This window comes from Phocoena sinus, chromosome 10 (assembly GCF_008692025.1).
Source record: "Phocoena sinus isolate mPhoSin1 chromosome 10, mPhoSin1.pri, whole genome shotgun sequence".
Classification (NCBI taxonomy): domain Eukaryota; kingdom Metazoa; phylum Chordata; class Mammalia; order Artiodactyla; family Phocoenidae; genus Phocoena; species Phocoena sinus.
This window is the reverse complement of record NC_045772.1, coordinates 80607114-80623469: the sequence shown is the minus strand read 5'-3', so window position 1 is coordinate 80623469 and position 16356 is coordinate 80607114. Positions and strand designations below refer to the sequence as shown.

Sequence of the window (16356 nt, the reverse complement as noted above, 5' to 3'; positions counted from 1 at the left end):
CAACAGTATTCTGGAAGGGGATACATTCACCAATTCTGAACTTTATTTTTAATTTTAAAACCAGGGCAACAGCAATTTTAGGATATCTGCCTCAGGAACTTTTGGGAACTTCTTGTTATGAATATTTTCATCAAGATGACCATAGTAATTTGACTGACAAGCACAAAGCAGGTATGCATTGAGTGGGATCGTCTTTTGGTACTTTTTAATTACAACTTCAACTCTTAATTTTTCATTCCTGTGAAATCTGAACCTTGAATTAATCCTTAAGGGATTGATTTATATAGTGGTAGACTGTTATGCTGATTATTTTCTTTTCTTGTTAAGTTCTACAGAGTAAAGAGAAAATATTTACAGATTCATACAAATTCAGAGCAAAAGATGGCTCTTTCGTAACTTTAAAAAGCCAGTGGTTTAGTTTCACAAATCCTTGGACCAAAGAACTGGAATATATTGTGTCTGTCAACACTTTAGTTTTGTAAGTAATTTTTTATGTTGTTAAGACCTTTATATTGATTTCAAATGAGTATCTTTGCTTCCCTCTTTTCATCTTGCTAAATCATTAAACCTGTTTAATCCTCTGGCTTTATAACTTGAGTATAATGCCATTTGCAGCAACATAGATGGACCTAGAGATTATCCTACTAAGTGGAGTAAGTCAGACAGAGAAAGACAAATATCATATGATATCACTTATATGTAGAATCTGGAGAATGATACAAGTGAACTTATTTACACAACAGAAATAGTCTCACATAGAAAACAAACTTATGGCTGCCAAAGAGGAAGGGGGGTATAAATCGAGAATTGGGGATTAACAGATACACAGTATTATATATAAAATAGATAAGCAACAAGGACCTACTATATAGCACAGAGAACTATATTCAATATCTTATAATAACCTATAGTGGAAAAGAAACTGAAAAAGAATATGTGTGTATACATGTATGTATATGTATATTAATCACTTTGCTGTACCCCTGAATCATTGTAAATCAACTATACTTCAATTTAAAAAAAAACCCTGTGTGATCCTCTGGCTTTGGAATTTGAGTATATATTTTGAGTAATTCATTCACTGTTCATTGGCATTAGTTCTCAGAGTTAAGCTAAAAGTTTGCCCTTTCATAAAAAATTCCTTTTGGCTTAGTATAAAATGTGACAGTAAATGCATTTATTCAGGCAATTGTTTTGAACCCTTCACGGCCTTACTTTGTCCTTCCAAAAAACTATGTGGATGTGGCTTTAAACTGTTTAAAATGGTAAGAAACTGTTTTGTCCTCCACATCATTTTTGCATGTCCATCTTCTGAGCCTTGGGAGCACATATGCTTGTGCAGGAGTACTTGGCTGAGGGATAAGCACAAATCCTGCCCGTTCACTGCCTTCCAAGCCCTGGTCTATGGCTGTGTCAGCCTGAAGGGAGAGCCAGCTTTTCCTGATTTGCTCAATATGCTAGCATGGCCTTGTTCTAAGTATTATTTTTCTATGTTTCTCTTTAAAATTGCTATAAGGTTTTATCAAACCAATTCTATTTCCTTATGTACAATATTTTAAAAAAGAGCCCCCCAATTCTTAGTGCCTCCAGCAGGTACTAATTACCCATCCCAATAATTCTATTATTCATCCCAATAATTCTTGTCTCCTTATCATTAGAATATGAGCTGAGAGTTTGTATATTTGGAAGCATGTACATTACAGGGTAATATGACATCTGGCAAAAGCCCTGGTACTTAGCACATCAATACCTCCGTCTCTGGTGGTGACATTAACAATATGTATATAAAACACAAATAGGTCAAAAACTGATAATTCAAATACACAGAGCTTAATGTAGTTGCTTTAACATTTTCCTTCACCTTAAAAAAAAAATCACCTATGGTGTTTCTTAATTCTAGGGGACATAGTGATACTGGAGAAACATCATTACTTCCTTGTAGCTCTCAATCATCAGAAGGTAAGTTAGTTTTAGGTGATGGAGACTTATTACTAAGACTGTTATTATTAAGTTACCATCTTTTTCTGTCTTGGAGAGGGAAAAATGTCAAGGTAAAATCAGAAAGATTTCAGGGGCTTCCCTGGTGGCGCAGTGGTTAAGAGTCTGCCTGCCAATGCAAGGGGACGCGGGTTCGCGCCCTGGTCTGGGAAGATCCCACATGCCGCGGAACAACTGGGCCCATGAGCCACAGCTACTGAGCCTGTGCGTCTGGAGCCTGTGCTCCACAGCAAGAGAGGCCGCGACAGTGAGAGGTCCGTGCACCGCGATGAAGAGTGGCCCCCGCTTGCCACAACTAGAGAAAGCCCTTGCACAGAAATGAAGACCCAACGCAGCCAAAAATAAATAAATAAATAAAATGCTGGCTTAACTCCTAGAGAGTTTCATTTTAAAAAAAGATTTCAGTGGGTTGAGTTATCCTCCTCAGAATTCCCACAGTACTTTGATCACACTTCTGTTATAATCTTACATTGTATTGCAATTATTCGTTCACTCAACTGGCTCACTGCTAGACTGTGAGTTCTTCAAGGGTGGGAGTGGTGTTTTACTCATTATCATCCCCAGCAGCTGGCATTGTTCCTTATATATTAAGGCACTCACATATCTGTTGGTCAAATTAATGAAAAGCACTAAGGGGGATTATCTTAGTTCTTTACCACAGGAATATTTTAACATATTATTTGTGTAAAGAAAAATTAAAATATTGGGAAATATTTAAAATAAAGTATTCAGCCATAAAAAAAGAATGAAATATTGCAATTTGCAGAAACATGGATAGACAAAGAGATTATTATACTAAGTGAAGTAAGTCACTTCAGAGAAAGGCAAATATTGTGTGATATCACTTACATGTGGAATCTGAAAAAGTAATACAAATGAACTTATTTACAAAACAGAAACAGACTCACAGACATAGAAAACAAACTTATGGTTACCAAAGGGGAAACGGAGGAGAGAGGGATAAATTAGGAATATGGGATTAACAGATATACACTACTATATATAAAATAAACAACAGGGATTTCCCATATAGCACAGAGAACTATATTCAATATCTTGTAATAACCTATAAAGGAAGAGAATCTGAAAAAGAATGTATATACATACATATATATAACTGAATCATTTTGTTATACACATGAAACTAACAATATTATAAATCAACTGTACTTCAATAAAAGAAAAACAGTGGTATTGCTCTGGCTTTAGTGTGGAGGTTAAAGTGGAAAGGAACTGTATGTACTCAAAGGTTACAGGTCATGATTGAACCCTCAGTGACTTTCCACATATTTGATTCACATCACTCTTCATAAGCATCTTAACCCATCATGAGTTATGTGTGTAATGTAAGCATGAATATTTCTAACCTTTTAGGATGCAGCTGGTTTATTACTTTTAAAGAGGGAAATAGGAAATATATTTGAATTGAAAGAAAGGTAGTGACCAAAGTTATATATTTTTTTAAAGCCCTCTATTGAGTCTTTCCTTCTGTTATTATTTAGGATCCTCAAGACAGTCTTGCATTAGTGTGCCTGGAATGTCTACGGGAACGGTACTTGGTGCTGGTAGTATCAGAACAGATATTGCAAGTGAACTTCTGGACTTACAAAGGTAATGTTTTATTGCTGCAAATACTTTCACAAAATTATCATCATATTTACAAAACCAATATTAAAAAATCAATAGGTTTCCTATAGCAAACAATAACCAGTTCAATAATATAATGGAAGAGAAGATCACCTTTACAGTAGCAGCATAGTTTGGAAAGTCCTTTCTAAATATCACACAAAATCCAGAATTTATTAAGAAAAAAATGGATAAATTTAATTGTATAAAAACTCAAAACTTAAACATAACTATAACCATTATAATTAGCAAGGTTAAAAGACAAATTATACACAGAAAATGTACTTCATATGATAAAATGTACTCATTATCTTAATACATGAAGAGATTTATAGTATAAAGAATAAAGTTATTGAACTTTATATAAAACTTTGTATAATTTTATATATATTAAACTTTATGTGTAGAATAAAGAGTAAAGTTATTAAAGGAGTCATTTAAATAACTCAATAACAAAAAATTTAGAGAGTGGACATAAATAGAAAATAGAAGTACAGATGGCCAAGAAACTTTAAAAATTGCTCAACCCCACTCACAGTTAAAATTATATATATACAAAATTAAACAATAATGACATACCTTTTTTCATTTAGGAGATTGTCAAAGATTTGAAAGTTTGGTGATACTAGTAAGAGTCTGAGGAAACAGTCCCTCTTAAACTGTCCATGGGAATATAAACTAGTGCAAGCTCTTTGAAGCGCAATTTGACTACACCCATCAAAAATATAAGTGTATATGATCTCAGACTCAGCAACTCTACCCCAGGATCAAATATTCTTACACAACTGCGCAGAGACCCATGAACAAGACTGTTTCTTGCTGCACTGTTTAAGTAGTGATTTAAATATTTAAGTCTTTACCATAACCATAACTTATTATGGTATATCCATACAATGGCATACTCTGCAACAGTTAAATATTAGGTAGCTCTGTTTATGCTAATATGGCAAGAGCTTTATCTGGTTAATAGAAAAAAGCACAGGAATAGAACAAAAGAATAGCATGTGTAATAACTCACTTGTATAAGAAAAAAGAAAGATATGTGTGGATATATGTGAATATGTGTATATACAGGCCCATAATTGCTCATCTAAAACCCTTTAGACCAGATAGGTTTTGAACTCAGAATTTTTCTGGATTTGAGAAAGGCAATGTTTTAGAATTCAATTTTTTTTTTTTTTTTTTTTTTGCGGTACGCGGGCCTCTCACTGTTGTGACCTCTCCTGTTGGCGGAGCACAGGCTCCAGACGTGCAGGCTCAGCGGCCATGGCTCACGGGCCCAGCCGCTCCGCGGCATGTGGGATCCTACCGGACCGGGGCACGAACCCGTGTCCCCTGCATCAGCAGGCAGACTCTCAACCACTGCGCCACCAGGGAAGCCCCTGGAATTCAGTTATTTTTAAGAGATATGTGTAATACCCGCAGAGAACAGTTATATCATGGACAGTACCCCAAAATCAATTAAATCAGTATTTCTGCAGTGAGAAGTATTCACAGATTAAATGGTGAAATGTCTGGGAGGAGAGGGGAAGTATGAGTTCAGGTTAAATACATTTAACAAGATTAGGAAAGAATAATTATTGAAGCTGTTTGGTGGGTATATGAGATTTCATTATATTGTCTATTTTTATATCTAAGTTTTCCATAATAAAAGCTTAAAATGTATTTCTGGAGTGAATTGTAAATACTTGTACTAAGTAGGACAAAGTTCGACCAAAACATTACCCTGAGTAGGGTTAGAGTCCGACTTCCTTTGCATGTGGATACTCAGTTTCCTCACAGCATTTACTGAAAAGACTGTCCCTTCCCCAACTAAATGGTATTGGCACCCTTGTTGAAAATCATTTGACTGTATATGCTGGAAGGGATTCGTAGGGAAAGTGGAAATTGAGCCAAAGTTGCTAGCTGGATGCAGCTGCAGGATGCAGTGGGGAGAGCATTTATATATGGAGGCACCTCAGCCAATGTATGGAGGTGAGCGGGAGAAAGCATGGTGGTTTCAGCAAACATCAAGGAGATTCACTGAGAGAGGAGTCAGGTTGCTGAGCAACTGAGTTTTAACTTGATTAAAGGGACTTTTAACTAAGGTGAAGTCAAATAGTGGAGGGACTTAAATAGCAAGTTTCTGCCCAGTGACTAATATGAAGAAAGCCATATTTCAGAAGATTAATCTGGTAGTGATGTGCATGTGGGGGCAGATAGTTTTCATCTTTAAACAAAGGCTAGTTGAGCAGATGGTGATTTTAAACCATGAACCACAGATGGGAAGCCAGCCAAGCTATATACATTACATTGTGAAAAATCTCTAAGACATGGAAGTGTCACTGATCTTTTTGTCTGTGTTTCCTACCTAATTCATTTCATTCTTCTGTTTTAATTTCTCCCTCTGTACTTTCTTGTCAGTTGCCTTCTTGGGAATACAAAAGGACATAAAGTTATGTTTATGCCATTATGTTTCACATAATTGAGCATTTAGTAATATGCTCATAATATTATATGACACTGTCAGTTTTACATATTAAGTTTTACATATTAAGTCTTGAAGAGTCTTGAAGAGATTTATGATCAAAGCGTATGACTATGTTTTTGTCTTTATGTGTTCCATTGATTTTGGACCTGGGGATGACCTATTACAGTAAAAATATGACGCATTTTCTACTTTAAAAAAAAGGTTGCAGGATGTTAGGAAATCTTTCTTTATTCTTAGTTCTGCTTTTCATAAGGAGCTGAATGCCTGTCTTGAACCATGTTGTTATTCCATTACTTTGCCACGTGCTGTATTAAGACAGGTAACGTGATTTACTTAAGAGCTTTCACCTCAGAGTTTGTTTCTATTTAGTGTTTTCAGCACTCCATAGTCAAAAATAAGTCTGGCACTGAGCGAGTCAGTCTGATTATGAAAACTGTTGCGATATTCAGTCTTATGTTCCTCCCTGTATTTTTATCAGTAGATTATGTATTCAAAGGAGAAAATTTTCTAAAATATATATAAATAGACACAAAAAATGTTTTATGTGTCACTTTTTGAAGGTTACAGTCTTCTTCATCCCTTGATGATTCAAGTCCAACAGATTTATTGAAAGATACTCACACTATAAACTGCAGGAATGTAAGTACCATTGTAAGTGATAATATTCGTGAAATAAATGAACAATAACATTGCTCCTTGTTGATTATTTCTTTTGAGAAAAGAGGCCATCCTGTAAAGAATGAACCCTTTCTACTTAGCTCAGAGTTTTTAAGAGGCAATGTAGAATAGTGGTTAAGAGTGAAGTCGCTTGGGACCATACTATCTGGGTCCAAGTTGTGATTCAGACACTTACTTCTGGGTAACCTCCTGCATGTTATTTAAACTCTGCACCTCAACTTCCTCATTTGTAAAAAAGGGATTAATAATAGCACCAGTCTCTTGGAGTGGTGTGTGAATTAAATGATTTAATACACAAAGAAACAAAAACTTCACAGTGCCTGGGACACAATGTGTGCTCAATAAATGGTAGCTATTATTGTAATTTTAATAGATTCGATTCCGTGGATTAAATATACTCCTTAGGGTCTGGAAAGATGTTTAAATAATATAAGCTACAAATTAAGTACTACCTACTATTTAATTCAATTGAATTGGGCAGAAACAATGCTATTTGAAATGCATTGTTGCACATACAAAAATGACTGAACATACTGCTGAAAATGTGGAAGACCCATATACAATTCTGATGTACCCCAGACCACAGAAAGCTCTAAAGTAGGTATATAAACTAAGTGGTATAAGAATGTAGGAGAAAAGAGAAATTAAATCTGACCAGGGACAAAAGGGAACTTGAAAATATCTTTTTATATTAATATAGGCTTTTGATCTAGTATTTGCCAGTTTTACTCATACATTTAGCAAATGTTTATTGGGTACCCATTTTGTGCCGGACAATATGCCAGAAACAGGGATTTAAGTCCTTGTAACACACAAGCATCTCCAAGTAGTGTACGTTATATAGGCATTCTATGGCAAAGTTCATCAACTGAATAAGACAACATAGGTAAATGATTTCTTCTTATGATGAGCTACACGAACATTAGATTGTTTGTCCTGTGACTATTTTAACAGTATGATAACATTTTGGTAAAAGTCTCTGGTTTACTCCATTCCCTACTCCAAAGCAGTATTTCCCATTGTAGTTTCATATGAGATACTGTTTTATCATCATTTTTAAAAAACTGAAATAGCTTTTCATTTTTAATCGAAAACTTTTCCTTCTGTATGTAATTCAGTTATGGTTATGAATAATGCGGGGGCTTTGAAGTCAGGTAGACTTGGGTTAGAATCATGGCTCCAACACTTTGGGCAAGATATTAGACTCCTTAGGCCTCAGATGCCTGACCTCACGACATGTGTAACATGAAACGAGATGATGCTTGTGGAGTACTTAGCACAGAATACGAAGTGTGAGCTGCCATGTTGTTGATGGCAGTGGTGGCATTGTCAGAGTACCCGCATCTGAAAACTGCTAAGAGGTCTTTATTTCACTCAAATAGGAAACTTTCTATTTATTATTCTTTCTTTACAGATGTCAAATAAGGAGCTGACTACACTAAGTCCTTCTGAAATAGGGGAGCTACAGGCTACAAAGCAAAACCAAAGTGCTGTTGCTCCCCATAGGCACGAACCACTCCTTGGTAAGTTTTCTTTGGCAACTGCCTGCCATTTTGGTTTGCCAAAAACTCTTTCTTAATCACTATATTTTCAGGCTTAGGAAATTTCTAGAGATGCAAACAACTTTAAGATTTTTCCCAAAACTACAGTGAGGTATCACCTCACACCGATCAGAATGGTCATCGTCAAAAAGTCTACAAATAATAAATGCAGGAGAGGGTGGGGAGAAAAGGGAACCCTCCTAAACTGTTGGTGGGAATGTAAGTTGGTGCAGCCACTATGGCAAACAGTACGGAGGTTCCTTAAAAAACTAAAAATAGAGCTACCATATGATCCAGCATTCCCACTCCTGGACATATATTTGGAGAAAACTAATTCAGAAAGATACTTGCACCCCAGTGTGCGTAGCAGCACTGTTTACAATAGCCAAGACATGGAAGCTACCTAAATGTCCACTGACAGATGAATGGATAAAGAAGATGTGGTTTATATACGCAGTGGAATATTACTCACCCGTAAAAAATAATGTTGTCTGCAGCAACATGGATGGACCTAGAGATTATCATACTGAGTAAAGTCAGACAGAGAAAGACAAATATCATATGATAGCACTTATATGTGGAATCTAAAAAAATGAACTTATTTACAAAACAGAGATGGACTCACAGACTTGGAAAACAAACGTATGGTTACCGAAGGGGAAAAGGCGAGGAGGGATAAATTAGGAGTTTGGGATTAGCAGATACAAACTACTATATATATAATAGATAAACAACAAGGTTCTACTGTATAACACAGGGAACTATATTCAATATATTGTAATAAACTATAATGGAAAAGAATCTGAAAAAGAATACATATATATTTTATATAAAATGATTCAGTTTTATACATATAAAACATATATGTATAAAACTGAATCACTTTGCTGTATACCAGAAACTAACACATTATCATATATTTTTTATACTTCAATAAAAATAACTAAGAGTTTTTCATTCAAAATCATAAATACAGTAATCATGCTGTTACTTTTTAAGTGTATGCTGCTTAATGGACCTGTCATTGAAAATTTGATTATCCACTGAATCAGTTATGGGTATTATTAAAACACACAATTTCAATAAAACTGAAGCTCTTGTATTTAGGGGAAAATATCCATTCTTAAGAAAAAGAATTTTTAAAGATACCAATCATAAAATGTTTAAGGTGTAATTATTAATTTTAACTATGTTTATGCAAAGTCCAAATGAAGAAAATTGAAATGACACAATTTTATACCCCCCCATAACTGACTCTGATCTCCTGAAAATATATGTTAAAGAGAATCAGAGGACTTGAAGGAACCTGGACGTCAGCTTCACAGAGAGCCACATATTAATCATCGCAAATTTTATTGTGCTTTGAACGATACCTAGAAAACTTCGATTAATCTGTAGCTGTGTTTTAACCCTGAATTTCTAGAACCTCTTCCTTATCTCTGATTTAAATCTCATTTCCATGGTTCCTCCTTATTTCCTTTTTCACTCGAAAATCTGGGGACCGCCCCCACTTTTATAAGAGTCTTTCAAATTTGGGGGAAGATGCTTTTGTCTCAGCCTTCTCATTTTGGGGTTGAACAAGCAGAGTATTTTCACAGGCAGATTAAAGTTAAATTTCTCCTTCAAGGCTCTATATACCCACATGAATAAACCCCAACCCCTAGCTTCCAACTGTCTGGGAGTCTGTACCTCTTAGCCTTTACTTTCTATTAGAAAGCTCGTAGACCAGCTCACTTACGTGCATCAGATGAGTGAAGCTCAATTTATCTGACAGCAGATTGTTATAAAAATAGGCGACCCATTTAAAAATGTATCAGGCTTCTGCAATTGAAGACGTATACTTTGCCTTCAATAATACATTGTATGGTATCCTAGCCTTGGTTTGCCATTTTTGATGATAACTCATTTTTTAACCTCCAAATGTACTTACATAAGCCTGTATTTTAATTCAATAGGAGAAGGTGCCCAGCTGGATTTTGATGCCCTCTGTGACAATGACGACACGGCCATGGCTGCCTTCATGAATTACTTAGAAGCAGAGGGGGGGCTGGGAGACCCTGGGGACTTCAGTGACATACACTGGGCACTCTAGCATTTGATTTTTAACTCAACATGAGAAACGTTTTGAAGCATTTCGCTTACAAAAAACTATATATTCTTCTGTACTGTACTGATACTGTTTTTATCTTTTATTCCTATTAATGGTTGACCAGTTTTTATAGATTTGCTCCTGACTTTCACAGGGGTACAGGGAAATGTGATGTTTCCCTTCAAATTCTCAAAATTTTCTATAGACCACTTTACTCACTGACATAGCTTAAAACCCACTAGTTGCTATATTTTTGCTAAAGTCTTTCTAACCAAGAATACCACATGTATCTTGTTTGGGTTTTGTTTTTATTTTTTGATGCAGTTGTTTTGAGTTTGGAGAATTTAATGTGTTGACATCTTCCTTGTGTCTGAGATTCATTTATAATTGATTTATAATAGAAGATTTGTGTAATTTGGAACATTTCCATTCCTTGTGTATTTCCTTAATTGAGGATAGGGCTTATCCATTTTAAGAAAACGATGAGTACTTGAACATTTAAAGGGACAGTGCAGGGCTTCCCCAATGGCGCAGTGGTTGAGAGTCCGCCTGCCGATGCAGGGGACACAGGTTCGTGCCCTGGTCCGGGAGGATCCCACATGCCGCGGAGCGGCTGGGCCCGTGAGCCATGGCCACTGAGCCTGCGCGTCCGGAGCCTGTGCTCCGCAATGGGAGAGGCCACAACAGTGAGAGGCCCGCGTATCGCAAAAAAAATATAAAGGGACAGTGCAATTTGTAGTGGTAATCACAGTGAATACTGTATTCAGTCTTTGTAGACTTGGGCAAGCACAGAGCCACGATAGTTATGCTCACTTGAGCACTTTGAGATGGATTTTAAGTGAGATGATTTCTTATTTGAAACTCAGAAAAGAAAAAAAAAGCTGAGAGAGTTTCAGCTTTGCTTACAGAAAAGGAAAGATCTTGGGCCCTACAGCTTGGTGGTGGTTAACCTGTGCCTATAAGATTTAGTCTTAGTATAACCACTCAAGATTCTTTTTACAGATAGAACAGGGTTTTGATGCTGAAAAGGCTTTTAGCAACCTTTAGGATTAGTCTTAGAGGAAGAAACAGGCCCAGGCAGAGTCAACGCCTTGTGTAATGTCACAATTAAGTTCATATGTCTTTTAATGTTTAATGTATATAAACCAGTTTCTTTATACACATTTGAGAAAGCAGTAGTCTCACTGGTTAAATGATTAGTTAACTGACCTAGGAACAGTTGTTGGCTTTTTAAGTTATTAGGCATTTACAGTTACTATTGCCTGTAACCAAAGGTAGTTATTATATAAGTGTGTTTTTGAAACCATGAGGCAATGAGAAAGAATTTAAAAACCAACTTTCTAGCTATAATTAAAAATCGAGAGCATTTTTTAAACCAGTAATTAATTCAGAGGTAGCTCAAATTGAGGGCAAGAATTAAGGATATTTAAAATACTGTATGTAGGGACTTCCCTGGCAGTCCAGTGGTTAGGACTCCACGCTTCCACTGCAGGGGACATGGGTTTGATCCCTGGTCGGGGAACTAAGATCCCGCAAGCAGTGCAGCGCGGCCAAAAAAAAACCCCCCAAAAACCAAAAATAAAATACTATATGTATAGCTACCTTTTTGAAGATCATACTTCCATAATACCTATGGTTTTAATAGCTCTTTCTAGTTTACTACGTGTGTTCCCATATATTCTCTTTTGTGTCCCACAGGGAAAGTAATGATAGTCTAGGAAACTAATGGGGAAACTCTGAGGCTCAGATATGGGGATCAAATCCAGTTTTCCTTTTCTATGTGGTGCTGTACATCTCCAGCAGATTTCCCTCAGAGCCCCACGAAAACAAAGCATTCTTTTGACCTCACATACTTCCGTAGGCTGTAAGTAATAGATTAGAACTTTCAGACACGTTAATGGCAAACATAGCAACAGGCAACAACCAAAATCAAATGTTCCTTCACGTTTGACATTTGCAGTGGCTGTGTGGGCAAAGATGTATTGGCCTATTGTCTTGAGCCGATGCAATGTTCCAGTAATGTCAGAGGGTCAGCACCATTCCTGGTTCTGGCATTTGAGGGCTTGGGAGACATCTAGGTTTAGAATAAGCCGAAAAAAAACCCTCACAAGATGGGGGATATATTGGTTTGCAGTGGCCTAAGCATGACAGTTAAGTCTGAAGAAGCGTGAAGGATCACATCTGTTCTCTAAGCCAGAGAGGCCTGCCTACAAATGTAACATTTTAGGGATCTGGACCATTGCAGGTCGGGCTAGACCTCCAGAGTCAGCCTAAGCTAGTGGTAGCAGGATAGGTCATTGTGGCTGCATGACCTCCAAAGCAGGTGGGGCAAAACTTCATGATGCAGGGATCTGAGAGGCAGACTTTCCAGAGGCTGGCCACTGCTGCTTACACAGTAACAATTCTGTCTTTGCAAGAGGAGAGGTTATCCCATAGACTTATGGATGGAAAGCCAATTGAAGGCTTTGATCCTTTAGTAGCCTACTCTGATATTTATCTTTTGCCCTGGACCCAGGATCCAATCCATGCACTGTATGATACTGTAGCTCTAAATTCAGTGCTTTCTTCAAAATGCATTCTATTTATATTTGATTGCTACTGGGAGTGACGTATTTTTATGCTTTATACTATATTACTTTTTTCTCCTACCAATTAAGTTCTTATGTTTTGTTGAAAAATATAAGTTTAATGAAAACATCCTATAAAGAATACTCTTTTTTTTTTTTCGGTACGTGGGCCTCTCATTGTTGTGGCCTCTCCCGTTGCGGAGCACAGGCTCCGGACGCGCAGGCTCAGCGACCATGGCTCACGGGCCCAGCCGCTCCGCGGCACATGGGATCTTCCCAGACTGGGGCACGAACCCGTGTCCCCTGCATCGGCAGGCGGACTCTCAACCACTGTGCCACCAGGGGAGCCCTATTTTTTTTTTTTAATTCTGAGAATTACCTACAATGATGTAGTGAAGTGAGAGGCATGCCTGGAATCAGGAGAGCCCACTCAACCTAAATTTATCTGTGTGACCTCAAGCAAGTCATTTAAACTCTCTGTACCTCTGTTTCCTTATTTGTAAAAAGAGGTTTGATCTCTCCATTTACTTCCAGTTCTAATTCTGTGATTCTGACCCGCAGGACTCGAGCATTAGCCTGTTGCTAGACATACGCTGTCCGGTATGATAGCCACTGGCCACATGTGGCTACTGAGTACTTGAAACATGGCTAATACATATTGAGATGTGCTATGAATGTAAAGTGCATACCAGATTTCAAAGGCTTAGTATGAAAAAAGGGAATATAAAATATCACATTAACAGTTTTATATTGATTACAGTTCAAATATTTTGGATATACCAAATTAAACATTAAAGTTAATTTTATTTTCTTACCGTCCTAATGTGGCTACTAGAAGGTTTTAAATTACACATGTGGCACACATTATATTTCCATTCTATGGCCCTGCTCTAGAACATTTTATTAAGTGGATGTTATTTAAGCAGACCAAAGGTTATAAGTATGATATTTACCTCTAAATGCTATGGTTTAAAGGACATCTATTGATCCTCGGTTCAGTGCAAATAACTGTGAACCTCTATCGATGTATCAAATTTAAAACTTTTTTGAAATGAGTAAACTTGAAAATGTTAGACATTTTATTAGCCTGAAATCAAACAAAACTTGAGGTATATGTTGACACCCTATGGTAGTCACTAAATTTGGAAATCCATTGATAAGCACAAAGACAAACAAGAAGATACAGAATAGACTTTTGGTAAATAAATGGAATTAAAGGAAACTAATTACAGTGTCATAATGGGAAAAGGCTATATTCATTGGTCATCATAATCTTTGACAAATCTCCATAGAGTCTAGGACACAGGTATATAAGATAGCAACTCTCTAGGTATCAGACCATGTTTAGTGGGTCCCGTTTCAGATCCTGCTGTAAAGAGGAATCCACCACTCAGGTAGGTCATTGTTGGGCTCTGGAATTAGAGATTCAGATTTGCCAAGCATAGTATTGTGGGCACAGCATCCCTGACGTCTACAATGATCAGAAGCCATAAAGAAAACCTGCTGCATGGCCACTAGGTGTCACTTTCCCATTCCTGTAGGGCTTTGTTTTCATTAGATTAATTTTTCCAAGTTCCATGGGGCCTAGGACAGGCATTTATGACTTCTATGTCTAGAATAAGTCTGCCCCTGTTTTATAAGAAATGTTTTTCAAGAGACGTCTGGGAAGATCCCTTCCACATAAAATAAGAATTTTGGTTTAGAGACCTCTCCAGATGTGGCTCCAGTAAAAGCTGACTTTAGAAGGAAAACCCATCCAACCTAGAATATGCTTTCTGAGCTCATTTGGGAGTGTTGAGTGTGTGTGTCACTGCTCTTAGTGTTGAGTTTAGGTTTGTCTTTTATACAATTTTTAAGCTCTTTTCCATTTCACTTGCTCTTGTCTGTATGTTGGTATTTTTTAAATTTTGTGGTAAATAATGAAGAGTGAAATTAAACTATATTTTATAATAATTACTAGTTTGAAGTTTTCATTTAACATTTTAAACTTCCTCCAAAAAGTGTGTCCTTAACTATTTTATAAAGTGGAAACATAGAATGTGTAGAAGATCCAGTGTTCTAAGACCACTGGGAAGGGAGGTATATGTTACTTTATACATTTTGGGGTGTGTTCATCAGGGTGTACTAACTGCTGTCACAACTCTAAAGTGTCAGTGGCTTAATCCATTAAAGGTTTCCTTCTGCTCATATCACATCCGATGTCATTAGCACTGTCTGTCTCCCTGACTCGACTCCTCCCCCTTCCCTGCCTCTCTCTCTTTCCAACTCTCAGCTTTGCTTTCCTGTAAGCGGGTGTTATCCTCTAGTGGACCTTCTTCTCCATACTGATGCTCAGAAGCTCCAAGCACATTATCCTTATACCTGACAATTACAATGGAAAGAGAGCTTCTCTATTTCCTAGTAATTCACACAAAAATGTCCATTGATTAAGCCTCTGGTTCAACTTGGTTCACATGGACTTCTCTGTGGTCAACAGGCTGAAATATACAGATGGCAAGGCTTTGGTTCCATGACTAAATCTGGGTTTAAAGATATCCTTGAAAGGGAAATCGGGTCAAAAATAGCCAACTGCCTGACAGCCTAGGGCCAGAGGAAGGAATGAGGATGTAGGCAGAAGAGACAATGGAAAGCTTGTAACTCTTGAGAGCTGATGACTTCCTAGAATTGTGTGTTTGGGTTATGTGAGCCTCAAGTCTTTCATAGTTCGGTTTTGGTTGTTGTTTTTGGTGTGTGTGTGTGGTTTTTTTTTTTTTTTTGGAGCGTGGGTCATGGCAAGGAATAGCAAGTTACATCACATGTTTTTAAGCCTTGGCTACCTCTTCTGTTTGATACCCAGCCACTAGTCACTTTGGAGGGCTCTGTCCATTGCCTAAGGTGTGTTTTGAGAGAGACAATAAAGGGTTGTTAAATCCTTGTCTCCCTATGTGTTTCTAGCATTGAATTTACACTTTCTTAGGCAGTCCTAGCACTAGGCTGACTGTTAGGCAGTATTTCCCACATTTACTCCTATCCAGGAAGAAATCTGTTGCATGTTACCTTGGGGGTAAAGACATCAAAATAAGTTTTGCGATAAAATATTTGTTAAAAAATACTAAAATTAGAAGCCTAGATTATGTAAACTTGTAACTTAAGTGAGCTCTTGGAAATCTCATTTAATACTTGGTTGAATATGCAGTAACCCAAAAGGCTTCCTGTCTATTAGAACCAACATCTAGACCAATAGCAAACAATTACCTGATTGTTCAGTTATTTGTGGGAATCCATAGTATTCTATTTCATTTAGCAAAGATCAAGAAAGACATAGGGCCTGAAATGGTTTTTTTGAGGGGGGATGGATACATATCAGATTATATGTAAGATAATCAAATTCGTAATATTTACAATAGA

The 16356-nt window shown here is 37.0% G+C and overlaps 1 protein-coding gene across 4 annotated transcripts in view; it reads left to right on the top strand.

Moving 5' to 3' along the window:
• ARNTL2 (aryl hydrocarbon receptor nuclear translocator like 2) overlaps positions 1-14925 on the top strand; it is a 92555-nt gene extending 77630 nt beyond the window's left edge. For all 4 annotated transcript variants that reach the window (XM_032646284.1, XM_032646283.1, XM_032646286.1 and 1 more), the window contains 7 exons: positions 65-171; positions 328-478; positions 1901-1959; positions 3501-3609; positions 6655-6733; positions 8187-8295; positions 10269-14925. In XM_032646284.1, the coding sequence (XP_032502175.1) occupies positions 65-171; positions 328-478; positions 1901-1959; positions 3501-3609; positions 6655-6733; positions 8187-8295; positions 10269-10405 (751 nt within the window). In that variant the 3' untranslated portion in view covers positions 10406-14925. The remainder of the gene's footprint in view (positions 1-64; positions 172-327; positions 479-1900; positions 1960-3500; positions 3610-6654; positions 6734-8186; positions 8296-10268) is intronic.
• Positions 14926-16356: the final 1431 nt, after the last annotated feature.